The 13,944-nt window shown below is 51.2% G+C and overlaps 1 protein-coding gene and 1 non-coding gene across 2 annotated transcripts; one reads left to right on the forward strand and one right to left on the reverse strand.

Moving 5' to 3' along the window:
- Nucleotides 1–657: 657 nt before the first annotated feature.
- Psmb3 (proteasome 20S subunit beta 3) lies at nt 658–10,806 on the reverse strand. Its single transcript, XM_028869104.2, has 6 exons — nt 10,707–10,806; nt 10,260–10,444; nt 6,135–6,242; nt 3,177–3,354; nt 1,756–1,850; nt 658–775 (listed from the first exon to the last, which is right to left on the reverse strand). The coding sequence occupies exons 1-6, from the start codon at nt 10,707–10,709 to the stop codon at nt 727–729; spliced, it is 618 nt and encodes a 205-aa protein (XP_028724937.1). The 5' UTR covers nt 10,710–10,806; the 3' UTR covers nt 658–726.
- Nucleotides 10,807–11,653: 847 nt separating this feature from the next.
- On the forward strand, nt 11,654–11,727 carry Trnan-guu. The gene has a single exon. It is a non-coding gene; the product is annotated as a tRNA-Asn (tRNA).
- Nucleotides 11,728–13,944: the final 2,217 nt, after the last annotated feature.

Below are 13,944 nucleotides of genomic sequence, written 5' to 3' on the forward strand. Positions count from 1 at the left end.
CCAACATTGAAGGCCTTGGGTTCGATTCCCCCAGCGCTGCAAAAAACTTATTTTCAACAGGAATGAGTTTGACTGGGCCCTGCAGATTATTCAGAGGCTGCCTGGGAACTGTGCAAACATCCGTTTACTGGGGTACTGAATCTACTGTCAGTTTCGAGATGAGCTACTGTGAGCCAGACAGTGCTCCAAGTAGTGGATGAAATCATCCCGAAGGAGGAGACTGCGCCCCACCACCCCAGTGATGAACTGAAGACAAATACTGACCTGGACCATTCATGGGTCCTTGGCCAAATTCCAAGGACCTGGAAAAATGGTCGAAGACTGCCAATAGAGGTCAGTAAAGGAGGTCTAGGTTTGGGGGTCAAATGGAACACTGCTTTATATCCTTGCAACACCACTTAGCAAGTGGATCTGGACACTGTGTGAGTGACCAGCCCAGGCCTAGCGCAGGTGTCCACTAGTGACCAGTAGGGAGCCCCATATGTGCCAATGAAGCAAGGCAAGTCCAAAAGAAAACAAGGCTGAGGGGCAGCTCAGGAGCAGAACGTGTGGGCATGCCCAAGGGCCTGGGTTCAATTCCCAAAGAGGGCTGAGATAAAGCAGCTTTGTACTGGGCCCTGTCCCCCCATGGGACAAAGCTACAGGAACAAAGACAAGTTGAGTGAAAGAAAAGCAATTTTATTAAAAAGAAAAACAACAAAAGAAAGCTGGGACCAGAGCATGGGGTCAGTCCATCCGGGCCTTCAGTGTCCTGGTGGTGATCTTGTCCTTTTCACTGCCAGGGAGAAAACACACACACACACACACACACACACACACACACACACACACACACACACACACACACACCACACACACAATCAGGGGTGCTGTTCTCGTCTGCCTGCCTCCCCTCCGAGCCTTAGCTGTAAGAACGGGAAAGGCTGCCTGGCGCCTGCTGCCCTATGGACTGTTAGGAGGGGGGCGGGGGCAGGGGCGCTTTCTCTGGATGGTCTGGGCTGGACTGAAACACCTTCTAAAGGAGTGGAGCCCCCCAGGCCTACAGAACAAGCACCTGAGTCTCATTGCAGTAGACACAAGGACCTGGGTCACTCAATTCTGCTTCTCATGGTGAGTAAGGAGGACCCATCAGGAAAGGGGACACTATGCCATTCTATCAGGTTCCCGGTGACAGCCTCAAACAAACGGAGAGAGCACCTCGGGTCTGGCTGGGAATGGGATACGGGCTGTGAACCATGCACACGGTTCCAGGCTGTAGACTGGAAGGCGTGGGGAGGATGGAGAGCCACTGGTCACTCAGTCTACAGGGAGCTGCTTCCCATGGTCACCCCTGAAACTCTGGGGATACCACTGGGGAAGAAATGTCCACTGGGAGGAGACTCGGGGTCACAAAGTGTCACCCAACAGAGGGCTGGGGAGCCTGGCCGCACCTAGCTGCCTGCTGTGGTGAAGCCCCGACTCTGGGGCTCTGGGCCTGTGTTGGCTCACTGCTTCCTTCTGTCCCGCTCTTATGTTTTTGAGACAGGGTTTTACTGTTTCCCTCAGGCTAATCTTGAACTCAAAATCCTCTGGCCCCCGCCTCCCCAGTGCCTGGAATACAAATGTCCCCGCCTTGTTCCTGCCACCACGCTCTGCTTTCAGTGGCTCCTCTCCCCTGACACCTGGTGAGGGCTTCCGAGGTCAGTGGTATGCTAGGAGCAGAGGAGGAGCACAAGTGTCTGGGAAGGTTCTAGACTTCTCCCAACTCATACTCACATGATGTGAACAATGACGCCCATGCCGGACACGGCATCCCGGTCCACGGCATTCAGCATGGCTTGGGAGATGGTCTCAAACAGGTGCTCTGGATCCTGCCGACAGAATAAAGCTGTCAGAGCGGGCTGTGTGCCTTCTCAACCCTCTTCTTTTCTGGACCCCAGCTGCCCTGCCTGGTGTGGGGAATGAGGGTTCCTTGGATATGGGAACTTCCCAGCTCCTTCCTCAGGAAGAAACAGGATGAAGAAAACACTTCAAACCTGACAGTGTGACCTTGGGCAAGTGTCATAATTAAACCCTCTGCCAGAGCCTCAGCCCCCCTTTGTAAAATGAAGTGTGTCTCTGCTAGGCTCCAGTGTACTTCTCTGCAGCCTGAGACGGTCCTGCATGTCCCACAGGCACCCCCAAACTCAGCCCACGCAATCTCACAAGCCCAAGCCTCAGGCCAGCCCTTCCCCTCAGTTCTCCATCTTGGACTCCCTGCCTTGACTCTGGCCTCCCTCCTGGCCCCAGTCAGGACCCCAGCATCCTGTAATGACCAACCCGTCACAAGCAGCTGTAGCCTGGACCCCCAGGTTCCTCTCACTGAACACACCGGGGTGCTGAAGGTCCCACCCTATCTTCCCCAGCTTCATCTCACCACACACATTCCCCCACTTACAGGCACTCTCAACTCACTGAACACATCTGGCCTGCCTGTACCCCAGGACAGGCTGCTCTGCCAGCCCCGGGCCTGTTTTTTCCTCTTCCTCCTTCTCTCTGTGTCTGAACACCTATTTGAATGACCTGCCTTGTTAATGGCAGTTGAGCCCTTGAGTCACTTTGTACCTGGCCTCCACCAAGCCCGCAGAGCAGCCGCACTTCAGCGCCTCCCTGTGAGTGCAGCTCTAACTTTTTCACTTACTTTCCTCGGTTCCCGTCTGGGGAATGCGTCCACTCACAGCTGAGGCGAATAGAGGCGGAACAGGGCTGACTCACTTATCAAAGAATAGGTTTCCACCCAGGGAGGCAGAGGCAGGCAGATCTGTGAGGTCGAGGCCAGCCTGGTCTACAGAGCGAGTTCCAGGACAGCCCGAGCTGTTGTTACAAAGAGAAACCCTGCCTCAAAAGCCAAAACCAGCCAAACAAAATGGCTGAAATAGAAGGGTTTCTAGTTCAGAAACCCAGCTCCAGGCTCACACTGGTACTGCCTGTCATGGGGGAGGACACTGGAAATCCAGTGTGATGCTGTAATAAACATGGGACCAGGGTGGGTCAACAGAGGCTGGTCTCCTCCCGGCCGGCCAGCCCAGGTGGAACTTCTGGAAACCCTCAAACGGAGCAGCAGCAGTGGCCTGCTCTTTCCACACCTTCCCCCAATTCCTGCTGCACAGACACACTTGTCTATAATGGCCAGGGGCTGACGGCTGTTGCTAACTTACCATGTTGGGCTCCCAGAGAGACTCGCACATCCCATACATTTGTTCGGAGCAGGTACCACTGACCACAAAGTCATCAGTCACCATGGGGCAGCCAATGAGGTCTAGAGAGCAAATGAAGGGCTTAAAGGTCTTCGGGTCCAACCCAGCGATGACAGGCTCTGTGTAGTAGGGACCAAACCTGTGGCCGGGGTGAGAGAGAGTCCAGAGTTCACACACGTCTGCTCAGACAAGGGAGGCTACCAAGGGAGGGGCTTGGGAACATCCCTTCACTGTGGCTCCCTGTGCAGACCCCCCTCCCCTCTCCTGGCAAGGTTCTACTGTGTTCACCCTCCTCCCTGACTTGTCTTCCCCATCCTCCCTCCCGCCCTCCCTCGCTAGTCTTTCTTTGAGAATTCTGCTTCTCATCTTCATTACTAGCCGAAGTCACACCATGATTACGCGCTCTGTTTGTGCATTTACACCCCCGCTTCTCTAGAAAAAGGATTTGAGACTGGCCTAGGGTGTGGCTCACTGGCAGAGCACATGCCCAGTATGCATAGAGCCCAACAGTTTGAGTTCCAGTAGTGCAAAAAAAATTTTAAAAATTAAAAAATTTTTAAATGGCTGGGTATAGTGGCACATGTCTGGCCCTGGTTTTCAAGAGGAAGGAGGATCGAGGAGCTGGACACCAGCCTGGACTACAAACAGCACCCTGTGATCTTAATGGACAGGTTTAAGCTGGGCATAGTGGCACACGCCTTTGATACCAGCACTTGGGAGGCAGGAGCATCTCTGTGAGTTTGAGGCCAGCCTGGTCTACATAGTGATTTCTAGTTCAGCTAGGGCTGAACTACAGAAAGACCCTGTCTCAAAAAGCAAACACCAAAAACAAAAACAAAAAAAATTAAAGACAGAATGGCCAATCCCAGTAGAAACTTCCTGTGTGTCTCCTTGGTTTGCAGCATTTTTTGTTTGTTTTTTTGTTTTTTTTTTGTTTTTTTTGTTTTTTTTTTTTTTTTTAAGACAGGGTTTCTGTGTCCTGGCACTCACTCTGTAGACCAGGCTGGCCTCAAACTCACAGAGACCCATCTGCCTCTGCCTCCCAATGGTCTACAGCACTTGAGTGTGTGTCAGGGTGAGTGTATAGGGGTGTGTGTATAGGGTGAGTGTGTAGGCACGTGGAGGTTGGTCCTGGGGATTTTTTTTTAATAATTTATTTTTTTTATTTTGTGTGCATTGATGTTTTCCCTGAATATATGTCTGTGTGAGGGTGTTGGATTCTGGAGTTACAGACAGTTGTGAGCTGTCATGTGGGTGCTGGGAATTGAACTCAGGACCTCTGGAAGAGCAGTTAGTGCTCTTAACCGATGAGCCATCTCTCCAGCCCCAGTCCTGGGGATTAAACTGAGCAAGCAGTATGTCTGAGGACGTCAGTAATGGTGCTATAAAAATGATTTAGGACTGGAACTGGACCTTGGAGGTACAGCATTTGCCTAGCAGGTATGATGCCCTAAGTTTAACCCCCATCACCACAAAAGAAATACTTAAAGGAAAAAATTAAAAATAAAAGAAGGGAGGAGTTTGGTGAAGGCGAAGGATACAGCAGAACACCCGCCTAGTCTGTGCGAGGCCTAGCTGGGTTCTGTCCATGTACCTACAGGGGATGCCGGGGGAAGGGGGGGGGGAGCCACAGCAAAACAAATGTGATGGGCTGGAGAGATGGCTCGGTGGTTAAGAACACTGGCTGCTCTTCCAGGGGTCCTGAGTTCAATTCCCAGCAACCACATGGTGGCTCACGACCATCTGTAATGAGATCTGATGCCCTCTTCTGGCCTGAAGGGACACATGCAGGCAGAACATCCATACATAAAATAAATAAATAAATCTTAAAAACTTCCTATGTAGAAGAACAAGCAGTGCTCTTAACCTCTTCTAGAGGTCAGAGTTCAACCACATGGTGTTCCCACCAACCACACCGGGGCTCACAACCATCCATGAGATCTGGCGCCCTCTTCTGGTATGCAGGCATATATAACACTATACACAATAAATTAAGAAAAAATCTTTAAAAAACCAAACTTCCTATGTAGCGGGTTTTGAACTCTTGATCCTCCTGCCTCGAATTACCCAGTACTGTGATGACAGGTGGACGTCACCATGCGCAGGTCAAATAGGATAATTTGGTACAAAATTCTTTCCTTTTTTTTTCCTTTTTGTTTTTATGTGCATGTGTGGGTGCCAAGGATGCTAAAAGTATCATGATCCTGAGTTTTTCAAGCCTCCTGAGAATCAAATTTTACAAGATATTTAAAATTTTCATCTTCTTTTGATATATGATGACCTTGAGCTTTTTTTTTAGATTTTTATCTTTATTTTTATGTGTATGGGTGTTTTGCCTGTATGTATGTCTGTACACCACATGCATACAGTACCCACAGAAGCCAGAAGAGGGCATCAGATCGCCTAGAACTGGAGTCACAGACTGTTGTGAGCTGTCCTGTAGGTGCTGGGAATCAAACCTGGGCCCACTACAAGAATAAAGGAACACAAGGACAGTGGTGGAGCACGCACACCTTTAATCCCAGCACTTATGAGGCAGAGCCAAGGCAGATCTCTGTGAGTTCGAGGCCAGCCTGGTCTACAGAGTGAGATCCAGGACAGGCTCCAAAACTACAAGGAGAAACCCTGTCTCAAAAAAACAAACAAAAAACAAAACAACAACAAAAAAAGAGTGGCTGGGAGGACAGGTCCTGTGGGCCAGCATTCATGAGGCAGATAACCCCGGGCCAGCTGGTGTATCCGAGTTCCAGGCCAGCCATGCTAGAGTGAGACTGTCTCAGACAGGAAGGAATGGGGGGGGGGAGTAAGGTGAGGAATGAAAGAAAGAGGGAGGCCAGGGAGGAACTGTCCCCACAGCACTCCGCCTAACTCAGTGTCTAAGCGCCCACCCCCACCCCATGCTCCCTGGCTTCCACTCACCGTTTCTCATACAAGAGGTTGGCCACCATGCTCATGAGGGTGTAAGGCTTGATCTGCCGACCTTCCTTCAGCTCATACAGGTTCAGCCGGAACTTGAGGCGCTGGGCACTGGGGTGGGAGAAGCAGAGAATGAGTCACTGGTAAAAGTCATGTAGTCGTCAACCTGCACAGTCAGGTGTACCACACGGAGACACGACTTCTGTCCCTACCAAGGAACCATGGAGAAGTGCTGTACTCACTGATGAGAAGGTGTCTGCAGAGGATGACCTGTTGTCCCCTAGGGCTACCTCAGAGTTCCAGAACAGTCCCCACAGAGAACCAACCAATGCCACACGTACTAAGCAAAGCAAGGCTTCCAAGACACAGGAATGGAGCGTCTCGGGGTGAATTTAACTTCATCTTATAGGGAAGGAAGCTGAGGCCAAGAGAATGAGGAGGTGCTGCCCACGGCAAGCAGGCAAACCCAGTGAGAAGAGCTTCCAGAAGGACACAGCGAAGGAGGGCTGCCGGAGCCTCACAGTGAGCCCAGGGAAGCTGTGTTCTTGAGACTTTTCAAGAGTCCCGATGAGCAAGCCTTCGAGGCCAGTGTGGGCTACAGAGTGAGTTCCAGGAAGGGCACAAAGCTACACAGAGAAACCCTGTCTCGGGGGAAAAAAAGAAAGAAGAAAAAAGATTCCAATATGCCTCCCTCCCATCTTTTAGGAGGCCAGCACCTGCTGCTGCTTAGACCTCATGTCCTCCCCAGAAATCCTACCCCAACTTTCTCCACTCTTCTTTTTCACTTTGTTGCTATTTTATTATTTATTTGTTTCTGTGTGTGCATATGTTTAGGTAGATGTTTATTGTACATGTGAAGGTCAGAGGACAACGTGTAGGGAGTCAGTTCTCTCCTTTTATCATCTGGGTTCCAGGGATTGAACTCAGGTTACTGGGCTTAGCCACAAGCACCTTTACCCACTACGCCATATTATATTGCCTTCCATTTCCTCTCCTTTTCTGACTTCTCCCTGGTCCCCTGCAAAAAATAAGGCTCAGCTCTCCAAGTACAGCTTACAACATGCCCCCCCACATACTGTCCCTCTAGACTCTGCTCCCCCAGATTCAACATGTCATCAAGGGCTGTCCAGTCCTGAGGTGTAACTTCAAAACCCATCCCGTTTGGAGGACTTGCCCTAGCTCCTCAAAAGTGACATAGTAAAGGAAGGAAGGAAGGAAGGGAGGGAGGGAGGGAGGAAGGAAAGGAAGGAAGGAAGGAAGGAAGGAAGGAAGGAAGGAAGGAAGGAAGGAAGGAAGATGGATAGATAGATAGACCAATCAGTCACCATCAGGACTGGAGAGATGGCTCAGTGGTTAAAAGCACTTGTTCTTGTGAAGGACCCGGGTTCGATTCCCAGCACCCACATGGAAGCTCACCACTTCCTCAGATACCAGGCATACATGTGGTGCACAGACATACATGCGGTGCACAGACATACATGCAGGCAAAGCACTCATATGAATAAAATTTAATTTAATTTAATTTAAAAAGAGGGGGTGCCCCCTCAGTGGTAGCACAAGCCTTTAATCCCAGCACTTGGGAGGCAGAGGCAGGTGGATCTCTGTGAGTTTGAGGCCAGGTTGGTCTACAGAGCGAGTTCCAAGACAGCCAAGGCTATATAAAGAAACCCTGTCTTGAATCTCCCCCACCAAAATATGGAGTTGGAGAGATGGCTCAGTGGTTCAGAGGACCAGGCTTGTTTCTTAGCACCCACATGGTACCCTGACACCCTCACACAAACATACATGCAGGCAAAACACCAATGCACATAAAAGAAGAATAAATATTTTTTTAAAAGAAAAATACAAAACAAAACCAAAAACCAGAAAAAAAAAAAAAAAACTCTCACTATCTTTCCATGTAACAGTCCTAACTGCTGGATCTCAGTCACAACATGCTCACAACAGGAACCATCTTGGAAATGTCACTTGCTGACTTCGAGCACTAGATTAGATGGTCCTCATATGAAATGGCATTGTTTTCAAATCACCTTCTTTCTTTGGTTGGTTGGTTGGTTTTCAAGACATGGTGATGGATTTAAAAGCATGTGCCACCACCACCCAGCTTCAAATCATTTTCTAATATGTAAAGGTCCCCTGGGTTACTATGTTCTGAAACAATGTAAACGCCATGTGAATGTTTCTTCTACCTCAGTGTTTGGGGACCATTGACAAGAAAAAATTCCGAGTGTATTTAGTACAGATGCAATCTTTTCCTCCAAATTCATAGCTGTCCCACTTAGCTCTGTAGCCCAGGGTAACCTGGAACTCACTAGGTGATCCAGCGAACCTTGAGGTAGGTGTGATTCTCCTGCCTCATCCTCCCTAATGCTGGGGTTATATGCATGAGCCACCACTACCATCTTTTTTTCTTTTCCTAATGCTAGAGATTGAACGCAGGGCCTTATGCTTACTAAACATATTCTCCACCATCGAATTACAGCCCCATGCCAGCAGAATACTTTCCTTTCAAGCTAGTTCAACCTGATGCAGAACCTTTAGACACAGAGGGTGGGCTGTATTACATTTAAAAAATAAAAATAAAGGGCCTGGAGGGGCGTTGCCTGAGGAGATGGCTCAGTGTGTAAAAGCACTGGCTGTTCTTCCAGACAACCTTGGTTCGATTCCCAGCGCCTACATAGGAGCTAACAGCCTTCGGCAACTCCAGTTCTGGGGAATCCAACAACCTCTTCCGGCCTCCAGGGCACAACATGCAGTTGGTACACAGACATACATGTGGCAAAACACCCATCCACACACAATAAAATAAATCTTTTAATAATAATAGTAATAAAAGGACATGGGGGCGTGGGCCTGAGGATATACTTCAACAGCACATCACATGCTTAAGCATTTAAAATCCTGGTTTCAATTTCTAGTACCGGGAGGGAGGGAGGGGGAGAGAAAGAGAGAGACTTGACCCTTGACCTCAATGCTCAAAGAATAAATGAATGAATCACTCTTTGGCCTCACAACAGCCACTGAGGCCAGTCAGCAACAACTCGAAAAGTCCCATCCTTGAAGACAGTGAGTTGGTCAATAGGCAAAAACACCTAAGGCCGAGCCTGACCAGTCCAGTTCCTAAAACCCATGTGATGGAAAGACAGAACCAACTTTTGCAAGTTGTCCCCTGGCCTCCACACACATGTGGACACAATAAAATAATAAGAAGAAATGTAGGGGCTGGAGAGCTGGCTCAGTAGTTAAGAGCAGTGACTGCTCTTCCAGAAAAACTGAATTCTATTCCCAGCACCCACATAATTGGCTCACAATCATCTGCAACTCAGGCTAGGTGAGCATGCAGTGTGTGTGTGTGTGTGTGTATCCATCTCCAATGCCCTCTTCTGGCCTCTGCAGGCACTCATGTGGTGCACAGACTACAAGTAGGCAAAATACCCACACACATAAAAGCGAAAATTTTTTCTTTTGGTTTTTTGAGACAGGATTTCTCTGTGTAACAGTCCTGGTTGTCTTGGAACCCATTTTGTAGACCAAGCTGGCCTTAAACTCACAGAGATCCACCTGCCTCTGCCTCCCAAGCACTGGGATTAAAGCCACCACCACCCCAGCTACGTATTTCATTTTTTAAAGTCCCTTCCTTGCTTTCCCCAACACCAACCACAGCAATCCTAACCCCCATGCTCAGGCATCACAAACCAGACCCGTTTGCTTCCCCTTCAGACTCTCCCATCTCTCAAACCACATAACCCCTGTCAACTAGGCAAATGGGCAGTTCAAGCCTACCAGCTCACCAGGGTTAGTTATCACTGTTATGTCTGTTTTGTAAGCCACCTAGTGCTTTAGGGAGCGTGCACAGCCTTTGGCTTCTGAGAAACCTGCACTGGGATCCGGCAGGCATTCATTAATGGCATCTTGAACAAAAGGCTCTCTGAGACTCTCAATGTCTTCATCTGCAGAATGAGACGGCTAGCCAGTAATATCAAGACCAAGATTAGAGGACTCCCTGGCAAAGATGCTTCCTGTAGAGTCCAGCAGTGGTAGTGTTCGGCAGATGGCTCACATCTGGCTGCTCGAGACAAGTTGGTCAACAAAGACACCAGAGTGAAGGCGGGGCTCTGGGACACTTACACTGTCTGGACGTCGGTAGCCAGCCCGGCCAGGCCTATGTACAGCCTGTCACCCATGGGAAAGATCTTCTGGAAGTCCGTGGTCACCATCTGGGCCTGGATTCCGAAACGCCTGTCCGCAGCGATGGCCACACAGTTCTTCCCCTTCATGGCCATGACGGCCCCTCCGTTATAGGACATAATAGACTGGAAACAGACAAATCAAGGGGCTCAGATCGTGGAGCTAATGTTGCCATAACTCCCCGCCCAGTCTCCGGAGGCGCCTGGAAACCCGGAGCTCCAGCCCTAAGATCGGCCCGGCGGGGCACCCAGGAACCGCACTCATCCGCACGGTCCTGCCAAACGCATTCTACTGACCACCAGACCCTCTCCGTCCCACATTCAAGGCTTACCCATCCATGCTTTCAATTCCCACCCCAGGCTCCTTCCCTTCACTCCCCAAGCTCACCATGATTGCGCTCTAGTAGGACTCCGATCGCCACTGCAATTCCTGCAAACCGGCTCTGGCTTTCTCTGAGCCAACGCTCCCGCCGGGCCTCCCCCATTGGCTGATGGGCCGACTCTTCCTGACCAGTGCAGCTTCCTATTGGATAAGCGTCCCGTCAGTCACAAATATGCATAGTTTGGTTGAGACACCAAAGCGGAGGTCTGGAAAGCGGAAAGTGAAAAGTCACTGTGAGTACGGAAGAGCCTGCCGTCCGGGGCATGTTGGGATCTTGGCGGACCTGGACTCTGGCGTCCTCTTCCCCCGCCCGCCCCGGGGAGGGGGCGGAGCTGGCAACACGTGGGCTGCGGACGCGGCCTTGTGGCGCTGCGGCTGTACTCAGGGGGTGTCCCTGGGCTTCCTGGGGCGCTGTGGGAGTTGGGCATTTTACTCAAGCTAGCTGACTTCATGTATTCATTCACAAATCCCTACTGTGTACCCGGCACTTGGCGGAGCTGCGAATACCCACTGGCAGCTGTATACCGAGGGCGCTCATTCATTGCACAATGGGAAGCTGAGCGAGGTTTCCTGCAGCGAGGGTTCAACTGCGGAGGGGAATTTTTTTTTTGGGGGGGTCTACAGGTTGCTCAGCCTTTGGAGTCCGTCACCCCCATTCCTACAGGTCGACTGACGTAGCCCTAAGTCCGTTCACTCTACAAAGGAACGTTCTGTGTCCATCCACACATAAGTCACTGGCCGAGGATAGCCTGGGCCAACCGTTCCGGGGCAACCCAGGTGGGACGTGCGTGCCCCTCGCCTTCCCCTCCAGAACCCAACCCGCCTTGGTTCTCCGGGATCGGATTTCTTTCGCTGGAAACGCTACTGCGACTGCTTGCATTAATCGCTGCTCTTGCGCCATATCGCGGTCTCTCCTATTGACTCGGCTCTCTGCCTCACAAACAACTGTCACCGTCTCTGTGGCGCAATCGGTTAGCGCGTTCGGCTGTTAACCGAAAGGTTGGTGGTTCGAGCCCACCCAGGGACGATCAAGTTTTTGAGTGAGCCCTTTTTAAAAAAGAAAAAAAAAAAAAAATCACAAATGCTCAAAAGCCAAACTCTGTACCCGAGAGTCATTGTGTTTAGAAATTCGTTGTGGTCAATGACAGGATTTCTCCTAATGACTCCCCGCCGCCGCTCACCACTCTTTCCTCCAGCCTGGATTACAGAAAAGCCGAAAACAGGTTTCTGTCTCGCTGCCATGTCTCACAATGCTTGTTTTCCTAGGACTAAGAATGAATTTGCTGTGGAGTTTGGCCGGACAGCTCCCATTGTCTGTGTCAGTGGACGATATAGACTTGAAATAGTACATCTGTTCCAGAGGAAAGAGTCAGGAAAGAAATCTCAGGGATAGAGGTGAAAGAGGAAGAACCTAGCTGTGATCTACAGAGAGAAAGGCATACGAGGGGGTCTAAGCACCCATAAGTAGGGGAGTAGGGTAAGACTGCCCCCCAAAGAGAGGGAAAGAGCCATTAAGAAGAATGAGGAAAGAGATGCAGAGACGGACAAAGGGTATTGTTTGCGGGAGGGACAGGTGTAGAGGACACAGAGGTAAAGCTGCACATGAAAGCAATGGCCATTGCCGCCACCACTTTAAAGGGGGTCTCATCCTTTCATCGCTCAAGGATGCACTGGAGACAGTCCCTGCCTTGATGTCCCAGGTTCCTGCCCTTGGGGAACCTGATTTATGACTGTTATGACCCTCCTGTGAGTAGTTATCAGTTAGAGGACAGGGTAGGATACAGACAACACGGAGGGAAGGAAGAGTTCTTCACGTCTGCCGGGGTGCATTGGTGTTGGTGGGCAGGAAGCCTCTACCTTCCTTGAGGAGAATGTGCAAGGGACTCTTTCAATCAGTTCTCTAGAGATTGGTCTCTTCTGGACTCCCTCTCTGATGTTTACACACCCATATGCACAAGCCTAGACGACCACCTGGCCCTTCCAAAGGCGGGAGGAGAAGGGTCTTTTCAGGCATGCCCTCCTTCCTGCTCTGTCAAAACCCAGCCTACCTGCTCTGCCTAAAGCAATACCTTGACATTGGCACGTGTCAGATGCTTCTCCATCGCTAATAGAATAAAGACAGACAGACCAGAGAACTTCAGATGTGGGAAGGGTTGATTCTCCTGATAAACCAGAGAAGCTAACAATGTCCCAGCATAGATGATTTATTGAAGTTTTAGTGGGCACCGGGTCTTCGGCGTGCTCCTACTCACCGGCGGTTTAGGGACTGGAACTTCATAGCTGCTTGAGGAGTAAATGGATACTCACTTAATAAGCAAGGTAGCCAGGGGCAGCCAGACCTTCCTGGGTGCCAGCGTTTGATGGAACCGAGATTTCCGACGCCCCTTCAGGTTTCTCTTGTTCAGGGACTTCTAGGGAGAGAATGGCAGAGACGGGGTCCCTGTGGAGGTTCCCTTCGTGCTGGGCACTTGTGCTCGCTAGAGCGGAGTCCAAGATGCCGAGACACACTGGCCCTGATGACAGTGGGCGTGTCTAACTCGAGCCCCCTTCCCACACTAGCTACTGGGAAGCAGGTGACCGATTCTCCCGGGGCCTCGCCCGCTCGCTCTGGGATCACCCGGTCCAGGCGGAAATTTCTCCCGCCCTTCCTCTCCACCCTCCTTCGGCCAGCGCGGGCTGAGGGCTGAAACTGGTGGGGTCACTGGACGGCCAGCGTCCACAGGGCTCCTGGTAAGCCAGCCAGTGTGTAAAACACTCAGTCCGGGGAGCCCCAACTTCGGGGCTGCTTTGGGCTTGGGACAAGGAGAGGAGGCGGGCGCTCCGAAGCTCCACAAAGATTCATTCCCTGCTCGGGCCAACCTACCGTGCTGGCGCTTAAAGGCATTTCAGGCCGGATAATCGAGCTCTTTGGAGGGAAAGGCACAGTGGCCACCCCCTATAAATCAGAAGTAACGAATAAGCGAAATCGAGCGACCTAATGAGGCCCACGGTTCTCGTGGTCACGCAGAATCGATCCGCTTCCTCGGCGCCGTCTCTTCCAGCTCTCCTTCCTCCCCTGCCCGGTGCCGGGGCCGCTGGGGACCCGCGAGCAAGCGCTGGGTGGAGCCGAGGGTGACGGTCGGAGTCGGCTGGCACCGGCCGCCTTCGCGCTCGCCGGCTGCTCCGAGGCGGCCAGGGAGGCGCACCGGCGGCGAAAAGGCGCGCGTCCTCTCCCGACTCCTCGCTTCCTAGTGCGCCCCGGCCT

The sequence above is a fragment of the Peromyscus leucopus genome, chromosome 8b (assembly GCF_004664715.2).
Source record: "Peromyscus leucopus breed LL Stock chromosome 8b, UCI_PerLeu_2.1, whole genome shotgun sequence".
Lineage (NCBI taxonomy): Eukaryota > Metazoa > Chordata > Mammalia > Rodentia > Cricetidae > Peromyscus > Peromyscus leucopus.